The sequence below is a fragment of the Canis lupus genome, chromosome 18 (genome assembly GCF_011100685.1).
Source record: "Canis lupus familiaris isolate Mischka breed German Shepherd chromosome 18, alternate assembly UU_Cfam_GSD_1.0, whole genome shotgun sequence".
NCBI classification, from domain to species: Eukaryota; Metazoa; Chordata; class Mammalia; order Carnivora; family Canidae; genus Canis; species Canis lupus.
The window spans coordinates 56,309,746-56,336,436 of record NC_049239.1 but is presented as its reverse complement, the minus strand read 5'-3'; the positions used below and the strand labels follow the sequence as shown (position 1 = coordinate 56,336,436).

Here is a 26,691-nt window from a genome sequence, read left to right as displayed (position 1 = left end):
CACCTAAGTATTTAGCAACATTTATAATCCAGCACAGACTTTTTGGCCAAATATCACTTCATATAGTCATAGGATGCCGGCTGCAATGTCTAGTTCTGTTGGGTATCAGCCTATTAATAGTGATGCTATCCACCTGAATGCCTGAGGCCCTCGCCTGAGCCCTACCACTCACAGCAGCCCCCAAAGACATTTCCCCTTCTAGAACAAGTGCTATGGCTGGACTGATCCTTGTGGTTCTTACTGTAATTGTAGGTTGCACCTCAGCAACAGCCACCAGGAAACTGAAGGACAAGACTTACTATTCACAAGCCCTGGAGGATATGCAGCATGCCCCAAGGGCTACGTAGCAAGGGAGAGAGAGAGAAAGCACAAACCTGGGGTTCTGACTTTATTAGGGTTGAATGTGAAGTACCTACAGTTTCTTGGATTCATTCTTTGTGGGTGAATTTAAACATAAGAGCAGGAATTAGGGCACAGGAAGAGAAAAGCAGGGTCATTCAAGAAGTTATCTATGTTATGTAATCTATGTTAACCAGAGCTTTCTTTTTTTTTTAATATTTCATTCATTCATTTATTTATTTAGTTTTAAGATGTTATTTACTTATTCATGAGAGACACAGAGAGAGAGGCAGAGACACAGGCAGAGGGAGAAGCAGGCTCCATGCAGGGAGCCCAATGTGGGACTCGATCCAGGGAGTCCAGGATCACGCCCTGAGCCGAAGGCAGACACTCAACGCCTGAGCCACCCAGGCGCCCCTAACCAGAGCTTTCTAAAGGGAATCTTCAAAGGTGGAGTGGCCTATTTTTTTCCCCAGTTGTTTTGCGAGCAGCTGTGTCATATGCTGGCAATTCATTTATTTGAAAGGAATGTCTTTGAAATGGATGCACTGGCAATCAAAAGCTTAATGTCAGGGACTTAAGTCTCTAATTTTACAGAGGAGAAATCAAAGTCAAAGAGTAGAACAGAACAATGGAGTACACGCATCCAGAACTGGAGCTGAGAATGATCCCTAGGCCTTGTGATTTCACCAACTGTATTCCTTACACAATTCTTTGACAGTCAAATGGCACAGCTCTACCTGAAGGAAGCCTGAGAAAGCAAAGGGGCACAGATTCTGGAGCTAGAACTGCTAGACTTAGAACCACAACTGCACATTTATAAGCTGTGTGACTATGAACAAGACCCGTAGCCTCCCCAAACCTCAGTATTTTCACCAGCTAAAATAATAACAATGGTGCAGTTTAAGTAAGATAAGCCAATGTGTTAAAGCAACTATACAAGGAGACTATTAGACCAGAATAGCTCTAATGCCTTGATAGCCTACATAAGCAAACTGAAACCAAAGACAGAATCAATGCACACCAACCGGAGAAAAATGAACTTAGGAACAACTAACCACAAACAGCCAACTAAGTTCTCTCAAATAAGGCAGCTGTCTAAACTACAGCCAATCAAATAATTTCCTCGCTCTGCTCCCACGTCATCTAGATAAAAACCTTTCCCCTAGCTCCTGCCGATGAGGTGTTCCTAACCATTTTCAGTTTGGTGTTGCCCAATTCAAATCAATGTTCACTCAAACTCTTCAAATTTTTTATCTAAATTTATCTTTAAACACATATAAAGGACACAGTAAATGCAAAAAAAAGCAAAATAATTTTTAAACTATTAATTAGCATTTCATTAAAGAACTGTATTTATGTAATAATGCTAACTATATGGAAATGAAAATCTACTACATATGTAGGTATGTGTGCAAGTATGCATATCCATATACACATGTGTTATATTTTATGTAAATATACATACATGCACATGTTGCACATCTACAATAAACTCAATTGCTTAGTTTCCCCAGTGTTATATACATTTATTTCCATTTCTCTTACTAGAATAACCTGATGTTTACACAGAGGAAGTATCTGTTTTCTCTTGTGTACAGGTAAAATGCAATTCCTCACAGCAATCTGGACAAAATATTTCATGGGGGCTTATAGCCAGTGGAGTCCTTATAATGATTCCCAAGGATGGTCTTAACATCATATCAAGCAGAGTGGTCTCATCACATTTCCTTGTAATGTTTTTGTTGTCCTTAGGACCAATTCAAGGGAAATGCAATATAATTTGCATGGAAAAATATCTTATAAACAAAAACTAAAAGTAAAAAAAAATGTAAGTCATATTGGATGTCATAATATGACTGCCTCTTCATTGTTGAAGGATGCAGAGTTTTGAGAACCAAGTGACACAAATTAGAATGCAATTGATTCTGAATTTCTAAACAGTTTACAGGGACAGAGAAAAGTAAAATTGGTTGACTGATCTGTGATATTATCAAAGGAATTAAGAAGTACCAAGGAACTTTGCTTATCCCAGAGTTTGATGAGAATCCTCATCTATTCTTGCCTACTAAATCCATAATCTTGACATTGAAAACACATTCAAGTAAGTTCCTCCTTCTACATCACACGGATTGCATAGTATTGTTAGATCACACTCTGCTCAGACAGGTAAATCACAAAAGAACAATCCTAATGTCAGAAACGAAACTAATTTATTACTCATGACAAAAACTCATATCCTCATTGATGGACTGGCCAGTACAAAATGTAAAGGCACGAGAACAGCCTGAACATATATTTTTTTCTTTTGAGGAGAGTCACAATGAAGTTAGTTAGTTATGAGGCTAACAAGGAAGTTAGTTATGAGGCTAATAAGAAAGCTATTGAGTTTATAACTGATTTTCAAGGTATAAATGATCATAAAAGAACTTGGTGGCTTTAAGATATACTTGTAATTTGGCTTTGGCAAAATAAGGGGGGTTGGGGTGTTAGTGGTACTTAGGCAGTTTCTTTCTTCTTTCTTTTTTTAGGCAATTTCTTTAAAAAAGAAAAATCTGTCTCTGTTCCTGAATGTTTTACTATCATTTACTAAATATTTACACCACAAGCTTGAATTTTAATTTTTTTTCCTGGAAAAAACAAGACTTCATGACTTTCGGTAGCTGTAGGAATGTCTGCTCTCCGGGTACTTTACTCCCCCAGTAAGTCACGACACGTGCATAACGGGCGTACCTGTACTTGGCCTTTAAGATCACACTTTTTGCTTGAGGTTCACCACGACCCCCCGACTTCCTCACCTACCACGTTAAGACCCTTCTGTGTCTTCCAGCCGCTACCTCCACTTCTTTACAAATCTTTTCAACACGTTTTAGCGACTCTCCACATCAAATAGAAAACTGATTACCAGGTGTAACCTGAAAGGTAAACTCACCTCAGCAGGTGGATGAAAAAGTCATTCTAGAGTCTGGCCAAATGGTCTCTTCATTAATTTCCATCTCTGGCTTCTCACGTTTTTTCACAGAGGTGGAGGATAGTTGCGGACTCCACTATCTGCCTTTGTCGATACATACACCCCCTACAATTTTCCTCTGAGGGCAAAGAAGGTGATCCCGGTCGCTCCGCGGCGAATGCACCGGAAAGACCGACGTCGGAAGCTAGAATTCGAAGCCGTTTCTTCAAACGCCGAGCGGCAGCGGGCGCCTGACCGCGCAGTCCGGCCCGCAGCGCCCTACGGAGCCTGCGCACGCGGGATGCCCCGCCGGAGTGGATGCGCAGGCGCACGAGGGCAGCGCCGGGGCTGCTGCCGTTGGAGGCCCGCGCGGCCTGAGGAGCCTGAGGAGCCTGAGGAGCCTGAGGGCCGCCGGGTCCCGGGCTCCTTGCTGTTTCAGCGATGCTTGCGGGGGGACCTGGCTCTAGGGGCGCCGCCCGCTGAGATCCGCCTCTCGCTCTGGGCCTGGGCACTGGCGGGAAGACCCAGACCGGCGCTGAGGGGTGCTCCTGGGCGGGGAGACCAGCCCCCGCGGGGGTCCTCCCTGGGCCCGGGCCCGGGCCTGGGCCTGAGAAGGCGAAACTCAATCCCTAGGACCTTGACCGCGTAAAATGAAGGGTAATGATGTCGCTTCGCTTACAGTATTTCTTAAGTGTTAAAAGGCGAAAAGCGGCGCGGAGACCGAGTGCGGTGCCGCCCACCCTCGCTCTCCTGCCCGGTCTGCGCTGGTGCAGACGCCGGGCCTCAGCCGTGTCCGCGCCCCGGCCCGTGTGGCCTCGTCCAGCCGGAGTCCCTCAGTCACAGCCCAGGACCGGCCCTGAGTGGGCAGAAGTGAATTCCGGGAGCTCCGGGAGCTCCCGCTGCCTTGGGAGCCGGTCCCGAGCGTCCAGAGTTAGACGACACTGATGCCGCGTAGGGGAGAAGGAGAGGGGCCGCGGACGCTTTCCAAAGCAGGCTGCTGCGGAGGCCTGAGGGGCCAAACCCAGGGAGGGCCCGGGTGAGGCCCGAAGGTGCGCAGGGAGCAGCTCCTCAGGGGCTTTATCCAACCTGCCGAAGGGTTTGGGCTGTATTCTGAGGACAGGAGGAGTCGTATCTGCTAAAAATGGAGAAGTGGTTTCCAGACATGTGCTCTCTGTCGACTGTTGGAAAAGTTGTGTGTCATAAAGCGAGTGTATGGGATGAGGATAGGGTTGGGGATAGGGCTGGAGGCTTGTTCTGCTTGTTCTTTGGAACATGCTTTTTGGTTTAGGGATGGGCTCTCCAGAAAATAAAAACAAATTAGTAAGTTTTGTTTTTTATTTAGAGTTTTTTTTTTTTTTTTTTTTTTTTTTTTTTTACAAAAATGAAATACTTAACTGGTCATAGAATAGAATGCTTTTGTAAAAAAATTTAACCATTATTTGTTCCAGAAATATATTGTGATTTCTTGTATTTCCTATATTTTAGGAATACATTTCTTTTTTCTGCCTTCCATCAATTAAGCCAAAGAAATATATTGTAGTTTCTTGTATTTTATATTTCAGAAATATATTGCGTAGTTTCTTCCTTCCATCAACTAAGCTAAAGAATTTTAAACACACAGTCTGTTTCTTTCTTGTATTTTAGTGAATACTTCACCTGGGGAGATTTGGGAGGGGGCTTGATGGAAACTATAATGTTGCTACATATTCTGCCCAAGTCACTCATGATGCTTCCACTATCAACTGTGAAAAGAATTTTTATACATACATAAAAGGACTATCTTTTTTTTTTAAAGATTTTATTTATTTGAGATAGAGAGTGAGAGAGTGAGCATGAGCACAGGTGGGGAGATGGACAGAGGGAGAGGGAAAAGCAGCCTCTCTGCTGAGCAAGGAACCCAATGCTGGTCTCCATCTCAGGAGTAATTACGTTTTCTTATTTTCCTTTTATCTCGAAAGTGACAACAGCAATCTAGACATGACTTCCTGTTACTTAATATATTAATTCTTTAATTCTGTGTCTTTCATTTAAGCATGACAGAATGATTGCCTTGATTGCCTTTAGGCAACTGTACCCTTTCTTTGATATTTCTCAAAGGTGGTGTTTAATACATGAGACTTATTATTTATACTTAAATTATTAACATAGTATTTTCTCTACAGCCAGTAGGTCTTGTAATTCTTACCTAGCTTTTTTCTGTCTCTGTACTTTATAGAATTAAGGGATATTCGGAAAGTCAATCTTAGAAACTGAAGACTCATTAAAATAATCAAATCATGAGATTTTAAGGGTACAGGGAGTGAGAGGTCATTGACTCAAACCCTCCTTTTGAAAGGACCAAGGCTCAGGGTTTAAGATCATCCATTAGATAATCACCTGGCTAAGTGGCATGATTCGTGTTATTGACCTAAGTATGGCATATTAGAAGATGTAGAACAATGTAATGTCAGATCTACAAAGGATATAGTTATCAGCAAGGTTTCCTAAACACCAGGGAGAAATGCAGGAATAATGGGGGATGGGGGAAGAAACAACAACAAAAGAACTCCTAGGAGAAGCCTTTAGGATTGCGGAAGCAACTTTGGTAAGTTGTCTGGTGGCAGAAAAAGTTCTTTCATATAGAAAGAAGAACTAGATAGCAAGTATGTATCAGAAAAAAATATCATAAACCCATGATCAATTTAAGTACAAGAACTTGGTTTTGAAACGCAAACATGTCATAATGAATTGCATTGAACTGATTATGAATTGCAAATAATTTGTTAAAAGCTTTGCTGAAAATTCTCTAACACTGTTCCCTAAGCATTCTTCATATTTTATCATCCAGAGCCACTGTTTACTACTTAGAAAAAATGATTGTAATATGCCTTTATATTTTAGTTGTAGAGAGAGGCTTTTCACTTATGGAGGCCGTTATTCAGAACAGGAAGATGCAAGCTGATGCCTTTATGAAGTTAGGCACAGAAAGGAGAGAGCAATTGCTTCATAGTTTGGGGAGGTGGTTGTAAAACAAGGAAAGAATCAAACTTAAGTATCTTCTTTTGAGCAAAGTGTATATATATGTTTTGTATTGTTTTGTAGAAGTTAATAAAGATATCACCAAAGATTAGAAGCATAATCATCTAGAAGAAATGCTGGTAGTATGGCTCCATGTATGTGTTCAAAAATCTCTCCAGCAGATAGTCTTGTTTTAGGGGTAAGTAAAACTTCACTTTGACTAAATTCAGGACTATGCACTACTTCAATTTACTAAGGATTATTCTTGAATCTGGAGAGGGGCTTATTTGCTTAAGTCAAAAGGGTCAAAATGGATTTTATTTTATTATTATTTTTAAAGATTTTATTTATTTACTCATGAGAGACACACACAGAGGTAGAGGCAGAGACATAGGCAGCGGGAGAAGCAGGGTCCCTGCAGGGAGCCTGATGTGGGACTTTATCCCGGGACTCCAGGATAACGCCCTGGGCTGAAGGCAGGCGCTAAACCACTGAGCCACCCAGGGATCCCTCAAAATGGATTTAAAAAAAAAATTTAAGTACAGTTGACACACAATGTTACATCAGTTTCAGGTGTTCAATGTAATAATTTGACATCTCTCTACATTATGTTAAGCTTATCACAAGCATAGCTACCATCTGTCACCATATAATGCTTAACAGTATTACTAACTATATTCCTTGTGCTGTGCCTTTTATTCCTGTGCCTTATTCATTCCATATCTGCAATCTTCCTGTATCTCCCACTCCCCTTCACCCAAAAATATTTTTTTAAATATTGATTGTCTTCTACAAATTTTGGCTGATCACTCATGTCTCTTCATAAATATATGCTTATATATAAGCATAGTGACTAAACCAACATACATAGGATAGTAAATCCCAAAAAAGAATAAAAGAAAGTGTTTTTTTCTTAAACCAGGAAAGGGATCTATTGCTGATCTCTTTCAATTACTGTATTGATGTCTATGCAATAGGATGATTATTAGTTTGTCTCTTCAATTGTAAACAGCTGAGCTAGCTCTTAATAAACACCAAGGAATTATGAAGATCATGCTTTTTCACATCTAAAGGAGAAAGAACTTTTCCTTTGAACTTAGCCACTCTGTAGATTAATTGTCTAAGTCTCCCGCCTGACTTCAGCAGAAGTTTATAATCTTTTTGGAGTCACAGACCCTTTTGGACATAGGAAGAAAGTGCGGAATCTCCTCCCCAGCTTCATGTATGTATCGTAATCATTTGCGCTTATATTTTTGGTGTGTGTGTGGGAGAGGCCTATGACCTCCTAAAGTCCCATTCATTGGATCTAAGTCAAAAACCATTTTTAAGTGAAAAAACCCAGCTTGTTCTCCACACACTAGCAGCCTTGCTTTCTTATAGAGTTCTTTTCAAGCTTTGGCTACTTAAATATTTCCTAGTATTATATAGGATAACCGCCAATTATAAAAGGAGACACTATCTTTCAAGCTCACTCATTTAAGAGTTGGGAAAGTCATGTGGAATTAATATTCTCCATACTAATGTGCTTATGCAAGAGGTATGCTGGGTACCCGCTTTTGGAGACTGGTGACAACAGTGAGACAGCTAAAGTCCAGGCTCTTAAGGATTTTGCAATCTAGTAAAGGATTTTCTCCCAATCAAATCCAAAGTATCTCTGAAAATAATGCCTTTCTTCCAAATTAGATGCAGAGGAAATCTTAAATTCTAAAACTATAAAAATGCATAAGATTGTTAACAAAAAGTGATCTTTCTATAAAAGAGAATTCTCTAAAATATATCTTTAATATTAGCCAATTGCATTTATGTATTTTTAGATTACTTGCTTTACAAAGAGCTGAGACTATTAAAGTTAAATCATTAAATAGCTTACTATTAAAGTTTATATTAAGGGGCTCCTGGGTGGTTGAGCGTCTGCCTTTGGCTCAGGTTGTGATCCCAGGATCCTGGGATCTAGTCCTACATCAGGCTCCCTTGGGGGAGCCTGCTTTTCCCTCTACCTATGTCTGCCTCTGTCTCTCTGTCTCTCATGAATAAATAAATAAAATATGTTAAAAATTAATTAAAATAAAGTTTATATTAAAGTGAAAATAATATATCCTCTGAATTTTTTTTTATTTTTTATTTTTGTTAAGTAGGCTCCACACCCAACATAGTGCTTAAACTCATAACCCTGAGATCAAGCATCATGCTCTACCGATTGAGCCAGGAGATGCCCCAACCTCAGAAATTTTTAAAGAGTAATTAAAAATGTGATTCAGTATATGAAATACATGTTCATTTATAAATTGAGAAATAAATTTACTGGCACATATTTGCTTGGATTGTAATATCTTACAAATTAAAATTGAGTAATAATTTTCCCCTCCACCAACCCATCCCCTATCCAATAGGAAAACCTTGTACAAGTAAATCTACACTAGGTACTCTGCATCTCTATGTTGGACTGTACCTTACTGCAGCATACTTGTGAAAAAGATAGATACCAAATATGCCTTGAAAGCAAAGATAAGTCTTTAAAAGATGCAAAAAGTGATTCAACCTTCATAAATTACTAATTTACAAGAATATATTGGATGCATGACTTCCTGCATCCAAATATATTAGTAGCTGTATTTTCCCCCAAATACCTTCGGTATTCTCCTCTCATGCCATTACTTAATAGGTATGGAGGATAGCCAATTGTAGAGTCAGATCATCAACTATTTATGGGAGAATTGACCAGAATTATTATTGAGCATACTTGAGCATGCTCCAAGTATGGCTGATTCCTATTTGGTAAACCTCAGTACTTCCTAGTTAGGGCTTTCTTTTGGGGCTAACCAGTCCAGAAAATACATGATAAGTGCATTGCTATTTTACTTTTATCTTTCATAAAAGTACTGCATGTTTCTTATAGTTAATTTATTTATTATGTTATAAATCACATAGTTTCAGTGCTAATACCTTCTCTTCTCACAGGCTGTCCAGATTATGATTGGCATATTTCATGTTTTCATGTGGTATTTCTTATTGATTTTGTATATGGGACAAATTAGAGGAGTCTTTGGGACGTATGAACCTATAACTTACAAAACAGGATGTTCTCTATGGGGCATTATTGTGAGTAAAATATGTTTATATGATTTAATCATTCAGTAAATCCTATTCTTGCCACTAGTGGAAGATAGGGAACAGTTTTTAAACAGAGATTTCAGGCTAATTATGTAAGTAAATCCCATGTTGGTAGACTTAATTCAATATCAAATTCCTTTTTTCAACAAACGTTTTTTTGAGCACCTTTAGTTTACAAGGCAAAACCTCACATTTTGCCAAGAAATGTGGATACAGAAGGGAATACACAATTACAACCATAGGTTGGAGTGTCTTTAGATATGTTAAAGACAATCATAACCTAATATCCATTAGCATGATTAATTTTCATATTTAGGGTCCTTACCTTCTTCACACAATAAGCCTATACTCAAATATTATCTAAATTTGACATTACCTGCTTTCTTCTATGGTTTCTAGACAGCCATAAGGTAGTAGAAAAATTTGAGGAGCATGGCAACCTCAAAACTAAGTGAACAAATAGGGAAAGATAAACTATATTAAATTCTGTTATTTTGCCAAATAGGGCTGAGAACTGACCATTGGAGTTAACAGTGTGGGAGCCAGCAATAAACTGGACAAGGAATGGTGAGGCAAAACCTGACTAGTTGGTTTAAGAAATAATAGGAAGAGAAGAACTAGACACAGCAAATACAACTCCTTTAAGGACGCTGGTGTAATGTGGCCTTGAGAAATGGGGTAGTAGCTGGAAGGAAATTTCAGTCAAGAGAAAGTTTGCTTATTTGTTTCAGTAAGATGGAAGTATCATGTCTTTTACTGAGGGGACCAAACCAGAAGAGGGAAAATCGATATAAATAAATGGATGGAGGGAGGGATTATTAGACTCATGTAGGCAAGAGATGATGAATCTGAACACATAAATACTTTGGTTCATGGACAGTTTATCTCTAGCAGTGGTTCTCAACTAGAGGTGGTTTTGCCCCTTAGAGAATATTTGGTGATGTCTGGAGACATTCTTGGTTTTCACAGCTGGGATGAGCATCTAGTAGGCAGAAGCCAAGGATATGGCTAAATATCCCACAACATATAGGATAGCCCTCATAAGAAAGAATTATCCATCTTTAATGTAAATAGTGCCAAGATGGGTAATAGGATGGAAAGGTAGAGGAACAAAGAGAAAGGACAAATTTTGATAGGCAGGTAGATGGGATGTTGGGAGCTTATGGAACTTTTCTTCCAATGGCTTCAAATATCTCAGCAAATTAGGAAGCCAGATCATGAGCTAAAAATGAGAATGGGATAATGGATTGGATTTTTGATGAGAGGACATGAAATAGTCATCTAGAAAAAGTGAGAGAGTATATGCATTGTGCAAAAGTAGTTTGACTTTCAGTAAGCATTAAGAGCTCACTTAAGCTTTAGGAACATGATGTGTGTAGTGAGATGTGCCAAGATGATTGTGTGTCTTTCTCTGGTCCTGTTTGGCTGCATTGGTTCAGGCATTCAGTGAGAAGGAGAACTGCATTTAATCAGAATTTGGGTTTAACCATGCATCTATGATCCAACAAGAATAGTGCAAAGGAGTTGAAAGTGTACATAAGCGAGTGTAATAGTTGGCCGTGGAATTTAAGCTGGTAAAGGAGGGAATATAACAGGGAGGTAAGGGCCTCGATTATAGATCCAGATGAGGTCAAAGGATTGTTAGAGTTATGATACTATAAGATGTGATGTAGAAATATAGAAGCTAGTGGTCAAAGTGGGATACTTGAGATTTGAAAGGTGTTCTACTTACTGGCAGAAACAAGCACAAAAAAAAAAAATGAATATGGTTGTGAGTGACTGAGCTAGGATGAAATCAGAGGACTAGAGAAGAGACATTCAAAGAACCACAAGCCCAAGGTATTAGAAGGATCACACATATATACATAAATTACCAAGGTTTAAGAAGTATTACAGAGAGAATGAGACAAGAATTCAAATCACCATGAGTAGAGTGACCAAGTCATCAGTGGATGAGGAGACCACTTACCCAACATGTGAACCAATGTTATAAGGGCGGGGGGTTGAGGTGACTGGGTGATGGGCACTGAGGGGAGCACTTGGTGGGATAAGCACTGGGTGTTATGCTGTATGTTGGCAAATTGAACTCCAATAAAAAAAAAAAAAGAAAGAAAGAAAATGGCCACCATTTGAGAGTGCTATAGAGAAAGCAGTAGTGTCTAGGAGATCCCCTGCCTCTATACATTGGCTCAGAAATGTCAAAGAATTGCTTTAGAAAAAAATATTGAATTTTCAGACAATCAGATAAATGATTAATGTCTGTCAGTGTTTAATTGTACATTATAAAAATAGCTTCTGGAATAAAGTATAAAATTTCAATTAAATTTAATCCAATGCAAAACTGTCATAAACTTTTGAAAGACATTTTGTGAAGCTCATGGTTTGATACTCTAGCTACAGAGCACTCCGGTTTAAAGTTCAACTTTATATTCTTCCTTTCATTGTCTAATTCCTTAGAAATCTAAGCTTTTGTTGCAAAATGAAGTGCTTAGTGTGTAAGTTTAAGTTATCCTGGAGGAGTTAGTAGCTTTAAGGTTTAGTCTTCCTATAACTGGTATAGCCTGAATGCTGTTTTTCCACAGATTATCCTTTGACTTAGATTTTTGTTAAAAAAAAAAAAAAACACTGGAACAGATAAGACAAAGGGAGTATTTCAAGGAAATTATGCAACTCACCTTCAAACAATATGGCATAGCTTTACACTTCTGGGAAATAGACAATGTAACCTAGTATGAAATAATGGAAATTCTTTTTTTTTTTAAAAAGGGCAAAAACATGAATTATTATTACATTAATAATGGCCACAGTCTCAAGAGGTATATTTTGTACAAACACAATTTGGGGTAGACTCATGAGCCACTTTTTTCGTATCTGGATATATATACAGTAATTGTAATCAGTGGCTTCATTTTATTAGGAAGGATAGCATTTGGAATGCTAATCAGGTGAGTTCAGAAAGCTTGCACAAATATAAGCAAACTTGGCCCTTGATTCAGGACCCTTTAAGTCGTCTTTGGCATATACCACAACCTGAATTCTGCCCACTGTCCCCTATGTTTCTGTGATTAAATGACCCTGCTGTGAGCTTTCATTTCATTACTTGTTCTGACCCCTTCTACTGAAACTTCTTTATATTTTGTTACTCTTGATATTCTAAAAATAATTTACCTAAAAGAGGGAGTTGTTAAAAATACATTTTAAGTTGATGAGCACTATCAATGAGTATTTATAAATTAAATATGTTTTTATATCCAGTTTATCATTGCAGGAGTCTCCATAATAAGAGCAACAAGGCATCCAACTCAAGGAATGGTAAGTGGAGATGCTTAGGGTATCCTAGAAATCCCTTTTAATACAGCTAAGTAGGTTTTAGTGATTAAACAATGAAAGACCCTACCCTACTTATAAAGAATTAAACAAAAGCTAGGAGCACATAATTTAATGTAGATTGTAATCTATAATGGTTAGAATCATTATGTAAAGTTTCTAAATTTAAATATAGGGTTTTTTTGGGGGGGTTGGTAATATACCTTTAACATTGTATGAACTTTACTAGTAGAAAAAAATTAATAATGCCTTTATATATAGACATAATATTACTGTAAAACTTCACTTTCCTAACTAGTTTGGGAACAGGATTATATCTTGTAATACAGTAGAAGATCTTTCCAGAAGATCCATCTATGGGATAGATAAGATATTGAGAAGGAAAAAAAAAATCTTAGACTCTTAGAGCTACAAAATCAATGAGTATGATCTCACAATTGTACAGATAAAAACTTATATTCAAAGATATCGATGGATTTCCCTAGAGAATGAAAATCCTGGATTAAAAATCAATGAATCTCATTTGGCTTATTTCTTTTTTTTTTTTAATTTGGCTTATCTCTATGAGCAGTCATTTTCCATCTTTTTTGTTTCTTTTTCATTTTACTGTGGAACTACTTTTGTTCAAATCCTGTACTTAATATTTCTTCCAAATAACTCAGAAGATTATAAATTACAACATTTTTTAGCCCAAATGGAAGGCTGATGCCTATTGGTGTGATAGTTCACTGTTCCCTCCAGATTAACTGGGTTTCACATAAGCCAGGAAAGTATTTTATTCTAATGGCAAGCATATCAGCACCTCTAAAGCTTCAGAAAGTAGATCAGAGCTTTGACTAAATGATTTTTTTCAGCAATACCAACTGTTTAAACAAAGTGTTTATTCTGAATACAACAAGCTTACCATATATCTTCTTTTCAGATTACATGTGCTTTGACCACTAACATCTTCTGCATAATTATTGCAATTATTGCATCAGTTCTAACAACAATTGAATTGTCTTCTTTTAATTCCGTGTCATATAGGAATTATGGACAAGCGGTAAGTGACCAGTTCTTTAGGAACATCTTAATTTCAAACATCTTAATTCTCTTCTGAGGCTTTAAAGACTGTAGAGGTAAAATAAGGCTGTTACTGGCCTCCATAATATTATTTTCTTTAAGTAGTAAGCTCTTGATTGAAAATTTTAATTCAAAAGTAATTCTAACATGATTTTTTAGTAAATATTAATAGAATGTTTAAATTCCTGACATGCCCAATTAAAACAAGTAAATAATATGAAGGCTTCCTTGATAAGTATATATGCATTAGGCATGGGGTCACTGATGATTCTCTTAATGAAAGAAAAGTATAGTCCTGACCTTAAAACCATTCCCCAAATCAGCAAAATAATTCTGCTACTGATTCATATAATTGGCATTATAGACTACCTGGTAATTTCTGGTTTAACCCAGAGCTCTTCATACTGAGCATGTTTTTTTAAAGATGTATTTATTTATTTTAGAGCACAGGTGGAGGGGAGGCAGAGAGAAGGGAGAGAGAGCAAGAATCCTCCAGTAGACACCCAACTGAGCACGGATCCCTTTGTGGGGCTCCATCCTGAGACCCTGAGATCATGACCTGAGCCAAAATCAAGAGTCAGACACTCAGCTGACTTAGTCACCCAGGCACCCCCATACACAGCCTATTTTTTTTTTTTGTCTCACATGAATTTTGCTTTATGTCCTCGTGCTAAATGTGCATGAATGTGTCTTGCTTCCATTTAATTGACTATCCAATCACATACTTTGTACCAGAGAAATAACTATTTCTTTTTTTAAGATTTTATTTATTCATAAGAAACACACAGAGAGAGGCAGAGACACAGGCAGAAGGAGAAGCAGGCTCCCTGTGGGGAGCCCAATGTGGGACTCCATCGCAGGACCCCAGGATCATGACCTGAGCCAAAGGCAGATGCTCAACCACTGCGCCACCCAGGCATCCAACTGTATTTCTTCACCCAGGCATCCAACTGTATTTCTTAAGATAGTAACATTCTCCAGTAAATGTGAATATTTTTACTGATATCACAACTGATTTATTTCGATTGTATTGGCTTTAAATTCAGAATTACAGAATATTAGTGCACCAAAAGACTTTAGCAATACTTGTAAAATTCTTCTGTTTCAAATGAGAACATATCAGAGTAGAGCTCCTCTTTATTGCTGAATAACAAAACAAAAAATAACAACTTGAAAATTTTAATTCAAAAGTAATTCTAATGAGAAGACTCATTGTAGATGAGACATCAATTTCCTGCTCCCCCCACCTCAACATTTCCCTCTCTACACCAGCACTATATGATAAAGGAACCATCAGTGGAAGGAATCCAAACATGAAGAACAGAAACCTAGAGGACAATGAAAGGATGAGAGAAGATGCAATAGTACCCCAAAATGGATTGTGTGTAATGAGTGATGGATTGATTTAAATAAGTACGCATTAGATTTTTCCTATACATTTTAAACAAATTCTCCATTTTCCCTGGAAATTCAATCTGGGCATCTTCATTTCTAATTTTGGCAGAGATAAGGAGGAAGAATTAGGTTATTAAGTGAAGGATTCTTTCAAATTACTCAGCTGCCCACTCTTATTCAGAAGTTTATAATCATCAGTTTAAGATAATACAGCATAATATCCAGGACCCATCTTTTGCAAAGAGTATTGTAGACTGTATTTATCTGACCTGAACTCAGTAGTAATGATCAATTTCACAGTCTCCTAAATGCACAAGTTTCAGTTTTGTTTGCTGTGATTAATGACATGAATGAATTTATATATTAGACCCACATCTCTAACCCACAGTCTTCTCCTAGAGGCATTATAGAATCCTATTCCTACATTCACTAAGGCAGCCAACATTTTACAAGATTTACTATAGGCCAGCTTTTCTGAATGCAAGCTGATTCCTTAAACCCATAAACTCATCAAGTTACTAGTGTTTCCAGGTAGGTTCAGCTATCCCAAAAAGTGCATGTCTCTGAAACACACTTCTCATATAGCAAAATGGTTGATAGGATAAATCCAGACAGACTGATTTTACTCAAACACTGTCTTCAGTACTCACTGTGTGTGACTCTGTGGACAGTTTCTTGACTTCCCTGCTTCTCAGCTTCTTTATGCCAATGGAGAAAGTGCTAACATATACCTATTAGTTAAACTACTTTGTCTCTCAGACTCCAGGCATGTTATTCTAATAGCCAGCTTGATGTTTCACTTGGATATGCTTCTCTTGTCACTATCTCAAATTAAACAGATATTAAATGGAAAATACTTGCCTCCTGAAAAGTACTGTGCTGCAAGACTCCCTTATTCAACCTCTGAAGTTCAAAACCTTGATGTAATCTTTTACCCTTCTTTTCTCTATCTTCCCAATTACCACATATTGTTCATTATTTACCTTAACTTTTAATAATTAGGGCTTCCTTGGTTGTAAGTGACAAGAAATACAACCCAAATTGACTAAAGCAAGAAAAGGGCACTTATTAACTTAGGCTGGACTTAAATGCCTAAATCACCTGTCAAGAACTCAGTCATTCTTGCTGTTGTTTGCTTGTTTGAACTTTTCTGGCAGATATCTTGCTATTTTCAGGGACAGAATTTGAGAATAACACACATACAAAAAAAAGGGTCGGGAAAAGGACTTTTTATAATCTTAGCAACTAAGAGGCCACCAGTACTTCCCAGCTAAAGTGCTACAATTGTGTTTCTGCCAACAAAATTAAATCAGAATTCTGATAAGGAAACTTGTTATTTTAAATCCTCCATAGTCTTTTCTTTATCCTCTTGTTAATATCATACACTCCCTGTAACTGAGTTAAACTCGCTTTATCATTTTCTTAAAACATGTTCATTCTTGCATTCAATTTTTTGCTCACATTATCAAACCATAGGTCATGTAATATGTATTTTAGTTTTATTATTGTTTCTATTTTATGTTTCCATTCCTTAATTATTTTGTCACACTTTGAATGTATGCTATTACATTTTTTCTGGAATAAGATACATTACAACAAAACTAGTAAATGAAAAATTTAAAGCTGCCTAGAATGTTGCTTCCCTCCTTCATTTTTCTCAGTCCTATTCTTGTTTCCAATGTCTTACCTCTTTATGAAGCCTTCTTTGATATGAATGGCTCAGTCCAACTTCATGTTCCCTAAAATTCCTGGGCAAGTTTTTATCCATTCTGATATATTTAACCTTATTATATGTCACCTTACATTATTTTCTGTCTTTTCTACTTCAGTATATATAAACCTTGAGAAAGTAGGGATTTTTTTTGTCATTTCATATTTGCCATCTAATCCCTAGCATCTAATAGTTTCTTGTATAAAATATAGTAAATAAATCCAAAAAAAATGGAGAAGGAAGAAGAGAAAGACTTGAAGGAGAGGCAATTGTAATGTTATTCTTCCCAGGTCTGAATCATTCTTTCTATAGCCAGCACAATAACTACATTTATTTTCAAGATTAGGACCAATATCATTCATCCTGATATATAGTTGAAAATATCTTTCTGATCTCAACAGAAGGGATCTGCTTTATTATCCCAGCAAAATTATAATCACTGTATACTTCCAAGTGAGATATTATTTGAGGATTTATTCATCCTTCCACATCCTGCTACAGCAATTTCTATGTGTGATTTTTATCACCATACATACAAATTTAAGAAGGTCTGTAATTAGTAACAGTTGTTTTAATACATGAAAATTGATTGATAAAGTGTCTTTAGTAGTTATTACTGGAGACAGAAGAGTCTAATATTATTAATTGAAGAGCTTAGATAGAGACTCTGTGATGAAAAGAATAATGAGAATGAATAGTTTTAAGAAGTGAGACAAGAGTGCTGAGTGATGAAGACCACCAGTGGAAGCTGAAGATAATGAACTGTGGGAATTAAGGCTAGGAAAAGTAGAGTGGAAGACAAAGAAGTAGAAATGACTTAGGAAAGTCGAATGGTGAAAGCAGCTTATTTATTTTTCCTATTTTCCTTGACTCTTATAGTAGGAGGTCCTTCTGTGAACATATTTGCACTTATTAAATATAGTAATGCAAGACCTCTCCCTATTTTCTGGTTTCAGAAACTTGGAAGAGAAGTTTCACGGGTTTTACTGATATCTTACCCCTTGGAATTTTCTATTGCATTAACATACTCAATCTTTGGCTGTATTGATTTGGTAAGTATTTATCTACTCTCTGGCAAATCAAGAGATGCTGATTTCTAGCACATACATTCTATAAGGAGATGATACAATATGTTAGAACTCATGAAAATGGGATATGTCACAATATTTTCTTTAAAATTTTTCATTATTTATTAAGTTATACATTAAACTATAAAGTAAAATTATAGAGTAAAAAGTCCTCTTACTGTAGTCCTCATCATACACACACACCCAAATCTAAACAAAAAATACATACAGACACAGACACACACACACACACAGTTTTCTTGTTTACTAATCATGTAATTCATATTCATAATGTTTGTCACATGTATTTTTCTCATCTATCATAAACATCTTTTCATTATAAAATGCCTTTTAGTAGCATCATACTTTTCATTAGTATTTATTTTCACATTTTTTCTTGCTGCATATATAGCTTTTTTCCAGTTTTTAAAAAATTATAAACAATGATCTTTGCATATAAGACTAGTATTTCTGTAGGTAGTTGATTCCTAGAAGTATAATGACATTTTATTTTTTATACTTTTATAGTACTTTTATAGTGCTGTGGATTATTATAGCATTTGAGGATGTTATCAAAGTTTATGAGAATGATTATTTTATCACAAGCTTAAAAAAAAACTAGATATCAAGGTGCCTGGATAGCTCAGTTGGTAAGCATCCAACTCTTGACTTCCAGTCAGGTCATGATATCAGAGTCACGAGATTGAGACCTGCATAGGGCTTCCCACTGGGTGTGGAACCTGCTTAAGATTCTCTCTCTCTCTCTCTACCCTTCTACCCCTGCCAACGCTGCTCTTGTGTGCTCTCTCTTCTCTCTCAAAACAAAACAAAACAAAAAATTAGATATCTACACTCATTCATTCTTTCACAAATATATACAGAGGGCCTACTACTTACTAGGCATTGTAATAGGCACTAAGGACACAATGATTAACAATGCAACATCCCTACCATCAGGAAGCTTGCATTTTGGTGGAGGAGAAAAACAACAAATATATATGCATATGTGTTTGTGTGTATATATATATATATATATATACACACACACATATATATTTATGAGTATATATCTATATCTATATATAGATATAAAATAATTTAAGGAAGTGAAAAGTGTTATGGAGTAATATGAAAAGGAGATAAAGCAAAGATTATTTTTACATAGGTTAATAAGAAAAGACCTCCCTACAGGGACTAACTGAAGTGTAGAAGTAACATGGGAAAAAGAGTTTTCTAAGAATAGGGAATGAGTGGGGCTTCCAGAATGGCTGAGTGAGGATATAGCAAAGCTTCCCTAAAAAGAAATGATAAAACTGGACAGACTGTCAATAAACAACCTTTTAAAGATTCTGGGAATTTACCAAAGCATACAACAAACATTTTTTTACTTAAAAAAATTTACTAAACCTCAGTAAGAATAGTGGGTGGGTGTCTGTGATATTCTATTTTGAGACTGCTCCAATTCCTCCTAGCCTCCACCCCAGGTTCCATTTTGAGTATAGAAGTCTTACTGGCTCAAAGTGTATATTACTTTCCTAGGGCTACTCTAACTACCACAGACTATGTGACTTAACAAGAATTTATTTTCTCACAATTCTGGAAGCTGGAATTCCAAGATCAAGGTGTTGGTAGGGTTCTGAGGCCTCTCTCCATGGGTTTTATTTTTATGTATTTATTTATTTATTTTCTAAAGGAAGAGTAGAATTTAACACTAGTGACTCTCTCTATAGGACAAGTTCCATGTCAGTACAGAACATATCTCTTTCATGGATCATTTTATCTCATGTGCCCTGTACAAGAGTGAGCACACAAAATATGTGCTGAATAAATGAACTGATGAATTAATCATGTATCTCATCTCAAATAATGGGCAAACTACTTCATATAGTTGGAGAGATTCAAATTTTTAAATTAAATATATGAAAGAAGAAATGAATGAGAATGAAGAAACAAATTATATGTTGTTGGGGCAAGTGAGGGTGGGGTCAATGTAGCATGTAGTAAAAAATTGTTCCCTCCCCTAGAAGAACTGAGAAGCTTATGTGACCTATAGTGGGAAGGATATTACTTCTTTTGGCATGCATAATTTTCTAACAGTTGGCCCTTATATTTGTGTAAAATAGCCTTTACAGATATAATTAAGCAAGGTACAGAAAGAAATCCACGGAAAAAAAATCTCCAAAGACAAAAAATTACAAATTTCTGGTCATTCAGAGTAATCAGCTGTATTCACCCTTCCCTACCAAAAAAGCCACCAAGAAATTTGTATTACAGTTTTTTTTTCCAGTTTCTTGCTGTAGCTCTTAGTGGGCTACATAATAAGGAAAACACCTTATGTGTTTGGCATGTGATATTAGGTGAATAGAGGGGTTAGATTAGATTATTTAAATGATCAAAGCCCTGGTATTTGAGTTAAAATTGCTTCTCTAAAAGGAATATGGGACCTTGGAGCAACCAAGAGAATTTTGTAAGCCATGTTCCTCAAATAACAGGCAATGTCTTTTTACAGTTTTGCAAATTTCCAGTTCCTCCCTCTTTAAAGTGTTTTGCCAAATGCTGAAGATGGTGAAAGTCCATAATGCAAATATCAATTGTACATATTTATAGCTCTCATTCTTCATATGTGTTTAGTCCCTCAGTTTTCATGAATTACATTACATTCTTTTCCCTAGTGAAATGCTGCAAAGCATAGGTGTCTAGGTGTTCATCTCCTTGGGCTTTAGATGGTTGTCTTCTCCCTACATCTTCACAGGGTCTTCCCTCTGTATGTCTCCTCATCTTATAAGGACATCAGTCATTGGATTAAAACCCACTGTAATGACTTTATTATGACTTCATTACTGCTTTAAAGACTCGATCTCACATTCTGAGGCACTGGGAGTTGGGACTTTAACATATTGAACTTTAGGGGGACACAGTGCTGCCCTTAACAACCTCTAACCAGTCATTGCCTGACTACTTATGCTGACCAGAGAAGAACCCCATTAAACCAGTCTTTTTTTAAAAGATTTTATTTATGTATTCATGAAAGACACACACACACACACACACACACACACACACAGAGAGAGAGAGAGAGAGAGAGAGAGAGAGAGGCAGAGACACAGGCAGAGGGAGAAGCAGGCTCCATTCAGGAAGCTTGATGTGGGACTTGATCCCGGGACTCCAGGATCATGCCCTGGGCCAAAGGCAGGCACTAAACCACTGAGCCACCCAGGGATTCCCCTTAAACCAGTCTTAAAAATAAAAATGTGAATTTAAATAAATGAAAAAAGTAAGTAGACATGTCAGAGACCACACACTGCAGGGAGACAGACTCCACAAAATTAGTATAGGCAAGTCACAAAAGGGAGCAATAACAAGCACTCTGGGGGAAGATAAGGGAATCAGATACCAGAGTCACTACAATATATTGTCTAAAATATCCATTTTTCAACAACAAAAATATGACATGCAAAGAACAGGAAATGGTAACATATACACTTAAAAAAAGAGCAGCCAGTAGCTACAGTTTTGGGGGGAAGAGAATGACAAATGTTGGCTTTCAGAAAGAAAGACTTTAAAGAAGTAAAGAAAAAAATATTAAAAAATTAACGTATTTGGGATGCCTGGGTGGCTCAGTGGTTGAGCATCTGCCTTTGGCTCAGATCGTGATCCTGGGGTCCTGAGATCGAGTCCCACATCAGGCACCCCGTGGGAAGCCTGCTTCTCCCTCTGCCTATGTTTCTGTCTTACTCTCGGTCTACCATGAATAAATAAATAAAATCTAAAAATAAATAAATAAATAAATAAATAAATAAATAAATAAATAAATAAATAAATAAAATCTTTAAAAATTAACATACTAGTTAATATTAACATTAAAAATGATAACAATGACTCATCAAATAAGAGTATGAATATCTATTACCTTGTGATATTATGAGTTTGCATAGTCTAAATTTGTCTAATTGCATCCATTAAATATGTTCAGTTCTTTGTATATGTTATATTTCAATAAAACTATTACTTTTTAATAAATAATAATATAAATAAAAGAGATACTAATTATTAGAAAGAATCAAATGGAAATTCTGTAGTTTAGAAATACAGTTCCTGAAATAAAGAACTCACCAGAGGGAATGAAAAAAAGATTTGTGCTAAAAGAAGACAAAGAAACAAAAACAAAAACAAAAATAAATAAATAAATAAATAAATAAATAAATAAATAAAGACAAAAATCAGCAAACATCATAGAATGATATAGATCATCCAATCTGAAGAACAGGAAATAAAAAGAAGAAAAATTAATAGAGCCTCAGAGATCTTTGGGACACCATCCAGTATACCAACATATGAATAATGAGAATCCCAGAAAATGAGGGAACAGGAAAAATACTTGAAGAAATAATGTCAAAAATTTTCCTAAATTTGATGAAAAATATTATTCTACACATGTAAGAAGCTCAGTAGCCTTCAATTAGAATAATCACAAAGAGATTCACTCCTAGGCACCTGAGAACAAAACTGAACTAAAAAAAGAAAATCTTAAAAGCAACAAGAGAAAAATGATTTTCTGTACAATAGAACAACAGTAAGTTTAACAGCTGACTTCTCATCAGAAACAACAGGGGCCTGAAGGCAATGTGATGGCACATCAAAGTGTTCAAGGAAAGCAGTCAAGCACCAATTCTGCACCTTTAACTAATCATTCAAACATGCAGGTGAAATAAAGACACAGAGGAGCAAAGAGAGAGTATGTGGCTAGGAGACCCGCCTTACAAGAAACACTAAAGGAAGCTCTTTAGTCTGAAGGGAAGTGATATCAGATGGAACTCAAAAACACATGAAGAAATAAAGAGCATCGGTAAAGGTAATTACTGCAGATGACTATATAAAAAAAACTAAATAAATATACCTTTTGTGCTTCCCTTAACTGAATGAAAAGACAGTTACATATAAATTGCATTGGGCCCAACGAGATAATCCAAAATAACCTCCTTACTTTAAAGTCACGTTATTATCAACCTAAGTCAATCTGTTACAACTACTCAGCTCTACCTTGTAGTATGAAAGCAGCCATAGACAATGTATAAATGAATGAATATGGTTTCCTTCCAACAAAACTTTCCAAAATAGGTAGTGCGCTGGACTGGGTCCGTATTCCAGAGTTTACCAACCTCTATTCTATAGATATATAGTCTCGTTTTTCTTCTGAAATTTTAAGAGATAAGATTATAAAATAAATTATAACCTATATTGCTGAGTTTATAACATGCAGGTATAATATATATGACAATAATAGCACAAAGGAAGATGGGAGGAATAGAGCTACATGAGAACAAAGTCTCCAGGTATCTTGGTTCATCCCTTCACTCACACTAAAAGGAGTCATGAACTAGAGTCAAAAGGACTAGAACTAAGGAAAGATGACAGACTCAGGAAAGGCAAAAACATGCCTTTAGAAAATAACCCTTAAGGGCTGAGACCAAGGTCAGGTTCCTTTATTTTCCACCAGTGCTTCTGAAGCCTGGCTATGCATTAGAACAGACTGAAGGCTTGCACTGAGGGCCACAGGCCATTAGCCCACTCAAGAATTAAACTGGTCTGGGATAAACTCCTTGTTATGTATTCATACTGAGGTATAAGTTTTCTTTTTGGCAAAGTATTTTGTAAAGTGTGTATCTGTGTCCTACAAAAAGCACTGAAACTTACTTTCTAGGTGTCTTCTCTCTAGTTCTATACAGGGCAGCAATAAAAAAAATTCCTTTATTGGAATTAAAGTAGCAAATAACTGAAGCAGTTTGTGATAAATTAAGATGCACATTCTAATTACTCGACTAGTAAGAACACTCAAAAAGTACAATAAGGATCAACAAAGAAGTAAGATAATATACAGAAAGTATTAATAGGCAAAGGAGAAATATAAAAGACAAAGGCCTATAGAAAACAAATGGCAAGATATCAGACATAAATCCAGTCATTTCAATAATACCATTAAAACTACACTGAGATATTCATTTCCTAACAATGATTAACTTTCAAAATACGATTCTAAGTGATGATGGTGCTGATTAATAGAAGAAATCTCTCCTGCTTGAAGTGTAAATTATTACAACTTTGAAAAATTTTGGAGCATTATTATGTAAAGTTAAGATATGCATACCTAATGAATAATTTTATTTCTTAGTTTATACCCAACAGAAATGTGTGTCCATATGTACTATGATACACTTCCAGAAAAATACCAATATTATTCATAATAGTCTCAAAGTGGAAACAATGTGAATGTGTGAGTGGTGAATATATTGAAGTATATTACTCTAATAACATTCTACATAGCAATTAAAATGAACTATACCTATACTTAACAACATGGAAGATTATCACATATATAATGTTAAGTATATAAAGTCAGACTCAAAGAATGCATACTTTATGATTCCATTCATATGAAGTTTGAAACCAGGCAAAACTAAAGCCGAACTAGAATGTTTACAGAAGTATGCAAGCTAGGAAAACTGGAAAGAAAAGAAAAGATTAATTACCTAAGGGTCTAAATGACAAGTTATTTTTGGAAGGAAAAACTGGGTAGTAATTGGGAAATACTATGACAAAATAACTTTTGGGGTTCCAGCATCCTTTCATGTTCAAGAAGAATTTTTAGTTGTTGTTAAAGTTTGGAAGTATGCCAAAAGTCACAAGTGTCTGGAACACCTGGGTGGTTCAGTTGGTTAAGCATCTAACTGTTGATTTGATTTCAGCTCGAGTCTTGACTTCAGGGTCATGAGTTCAAGCCCCATGTTGGGCTCTACCCTATGTGGGGAGCCTACTTTAAAAAAAAGGTTACAAGTATCTAGTAGGAATTAAGAGAGTGGATTGAAGTAGAGTTGGGACACAAAGAGGACACATGACACTAACATTTTATTCTATAAACATCACTATTGCTTATGGTTTTAAAAATTAAGTATTTGTTGCATATATGATCTTAGGAAGCATGATATGACTTATAAGAGGTCAATTTTTTTTTCAGAATCGTCATAATGAAGATACTCTCACAGCTGTTACAGAGGAAGCTGAGAGCACTTTTTAAAAACCTTAGAAATGTGAGATTTTTCCTGGTGCTCATACCTGATGTGGGCCCTAATGATATCTCTGTATAACAAAGCTGCTACAAAGCCCACAGATTTTGTGCAAAAGAAAATACAAAACAAGTTGGATTTTTCTTCTTAGTATTCAAGAAATTTCTCTGCACATATTTTTGTAGGCTCCAAGTGGAAAGCTTTTCCCTATTTAAATATATTATTACAAGGAAAAATTTATTTTCTAAGTACTCTGAACCTGTCAACTCTAACTCTGAAGCTGTCAACTCTCCCTATTGAACTTTTATAAGAGACCATAAAAAAAATTTGTGATTGTCTCTAGAGTGCAGGCTCTAAAGACTTGGAGCATGATACTGAATAATTCTCAGGAAAACTTTAAATAATTTATGCCCCTACAAGTGAGGAGTACATTTCAGTATGAATTATTCTACCTGAACTAGCTTCTACTTGAACAAAATAGGAATCAAAAGTCATCCAACTCAAAGTCTGTTCATTGTTCTTTTTTGACTGCTCCTCTCCTCATTAAAGTTCCCTTCTGCCCCAAGAGTCTCTGCTATCTTTCTTCCCTTTCATTTCCCTTGATTCTTATTTCTTATCATTACTTGGATCATCTGTTCAATTGCTTTTCAAAGCAAACAAGCTGCTTTTCCACAATGAGAATTTCTCAAGAATCTTTTCTGAATTCAGATTCCCCCTCTCTTCTAATATGGGACAGAACTTCAGAAAATCTTGCTCAGCAATATTAGCCATGCCACTGAGTTCATGTAGCTCTCTTTTAGATGTGCTGCTGGGTTTTTGTTTTTGTTTTTGTTTTTGTTTGTTTTCTGCCTTGTTTCTCAAGAGGTTTCATCAATTGTTATTTCATATTATAAAAAGATAGATTTCATGGGTCTAAGAATTTCAGTGCTCATGTCTATCAGTTCAATACATACTAGGTGTCTTCTGTGTGCCAATGACTATATTAAACTCGAGAGTATCAAAGAAAAATAAGAGACCTCACCACAAGCAGTTTTTCAGAAAGAAACAAACAGATAGCAAATCAAGACTATGCAGTGTCATACATATATTACCAGAAATATGAAAAAAATTGAAGTAGTACAGAAGAGATAATGATCCTTTTGATGGTAAATAAAAGGAAAATGGAATAAAGCTTTATGAAGGATACAACCTCTGAGCAGGGGATTAATTATAGTTTGCAAAGCAGAGTGGAAGGTGGGAAGGCATTTCAAATGAAATTATCTCATGCAAAAAACAAAGAAAAAGAATATATTAAAAAGATCATAGTACATTCCAATAGCTAAAATAAATATATATCATTAAAACACAATGACAAGAAGGAATAGGTCAAGTGAAAATAGGAGATGTAAAAAGCCAGATGCTAAGTTAAATCATCAAAGACTCTTGACTGTATTGTACTGAACTGTATATATCTTGCATAGTGGGAAGCCATTGAAGAGTTTTTAAGTAGGAAATGACAGGCTTGGATTTACTTGAGGAAAAAGTATTAAGTAGGTGGAAATGCATTAGAAAGGATGAATTTGATAAGAACAGCTAGAATGTGGAAGAGAATAATGGATAACTATTGTAACGACTTAGACACACAATGAAAAAGAATGTCAATTTTAGCTATGATGACTGATTAGACATAAG

The 26,691-nt window shown here is 36.2% G+C and overlaps 1 protein-coding gene and 1 long non-coding RNA gene across 7 annotated transcripts in view; one reads left to right on the top strand and one right to left on the bottom strand.

Moving 5' to 3' along the window:
* The window catches only part of LOC100685183, a 41,093-nt gene extending 37,516 nt beyond the window's left edge, over positions 1-3,577 (bottom strand). For all 3 annotated transcript variants that reach the window (XR_005373694.1, XR_005373693.1, XR_005373695.1), the window contains exon 1: positions 3,272-3,577. This is a non-coding gene — a long non-coding RNA (uncharacterized LOC100685183). The remainder of the gene's footprint in view (positions 1-3,271) is intronic.
* A 74-nt stretch (positions 3,578-3,651) lies between these two features.
* MS4A13 (membrane spanning 4-domains A13) lies at positions 3,652-25,587 on the top strand. 4 transcript variants are annotated; one of them, XM_038564451.1, is made up of 7 exons: positions 3,654-3,946; positions 6,371-6,485; positions 9,245-9,385; positions 12,653-12,709; positions 13,647-13,766; positions 17,849-17,944; positions 22,663-22,686. In XM_038564451.1, exons 2-7 carry the CDS (start codon positions 6,432-6,434, stop codon positions 22,669-22,671), a joined length of 477 nt encoding a protein of 158 aa, XP_038420379.1. In that variant the 5' UTR covers positions 3,654-3,946; positions 6,371-6,431; the 3' UTR covers positions 22,672-22,686. The 4 variants fall into 4 exon arrangements, with proteins under 4 accessions (XP_038420380.1, XP_038420379.1, XP_038420377.1 ...); XM_038564449.1 differs by lacking the exon at positions 22,663-22,686 and adding an exon at positions 24,972-25,587 and having other exon boundaries at positions 3,656-3,946; XM_038564450.1 differs by lacking the exons at positions 3,654-3,946; positions 22,663-22,686 and adding exons at positions 4,090-4,338; positions 24,972-25,587.
* Positions 25,588-26,691: the final 1,104 nt, after the last annotated feature.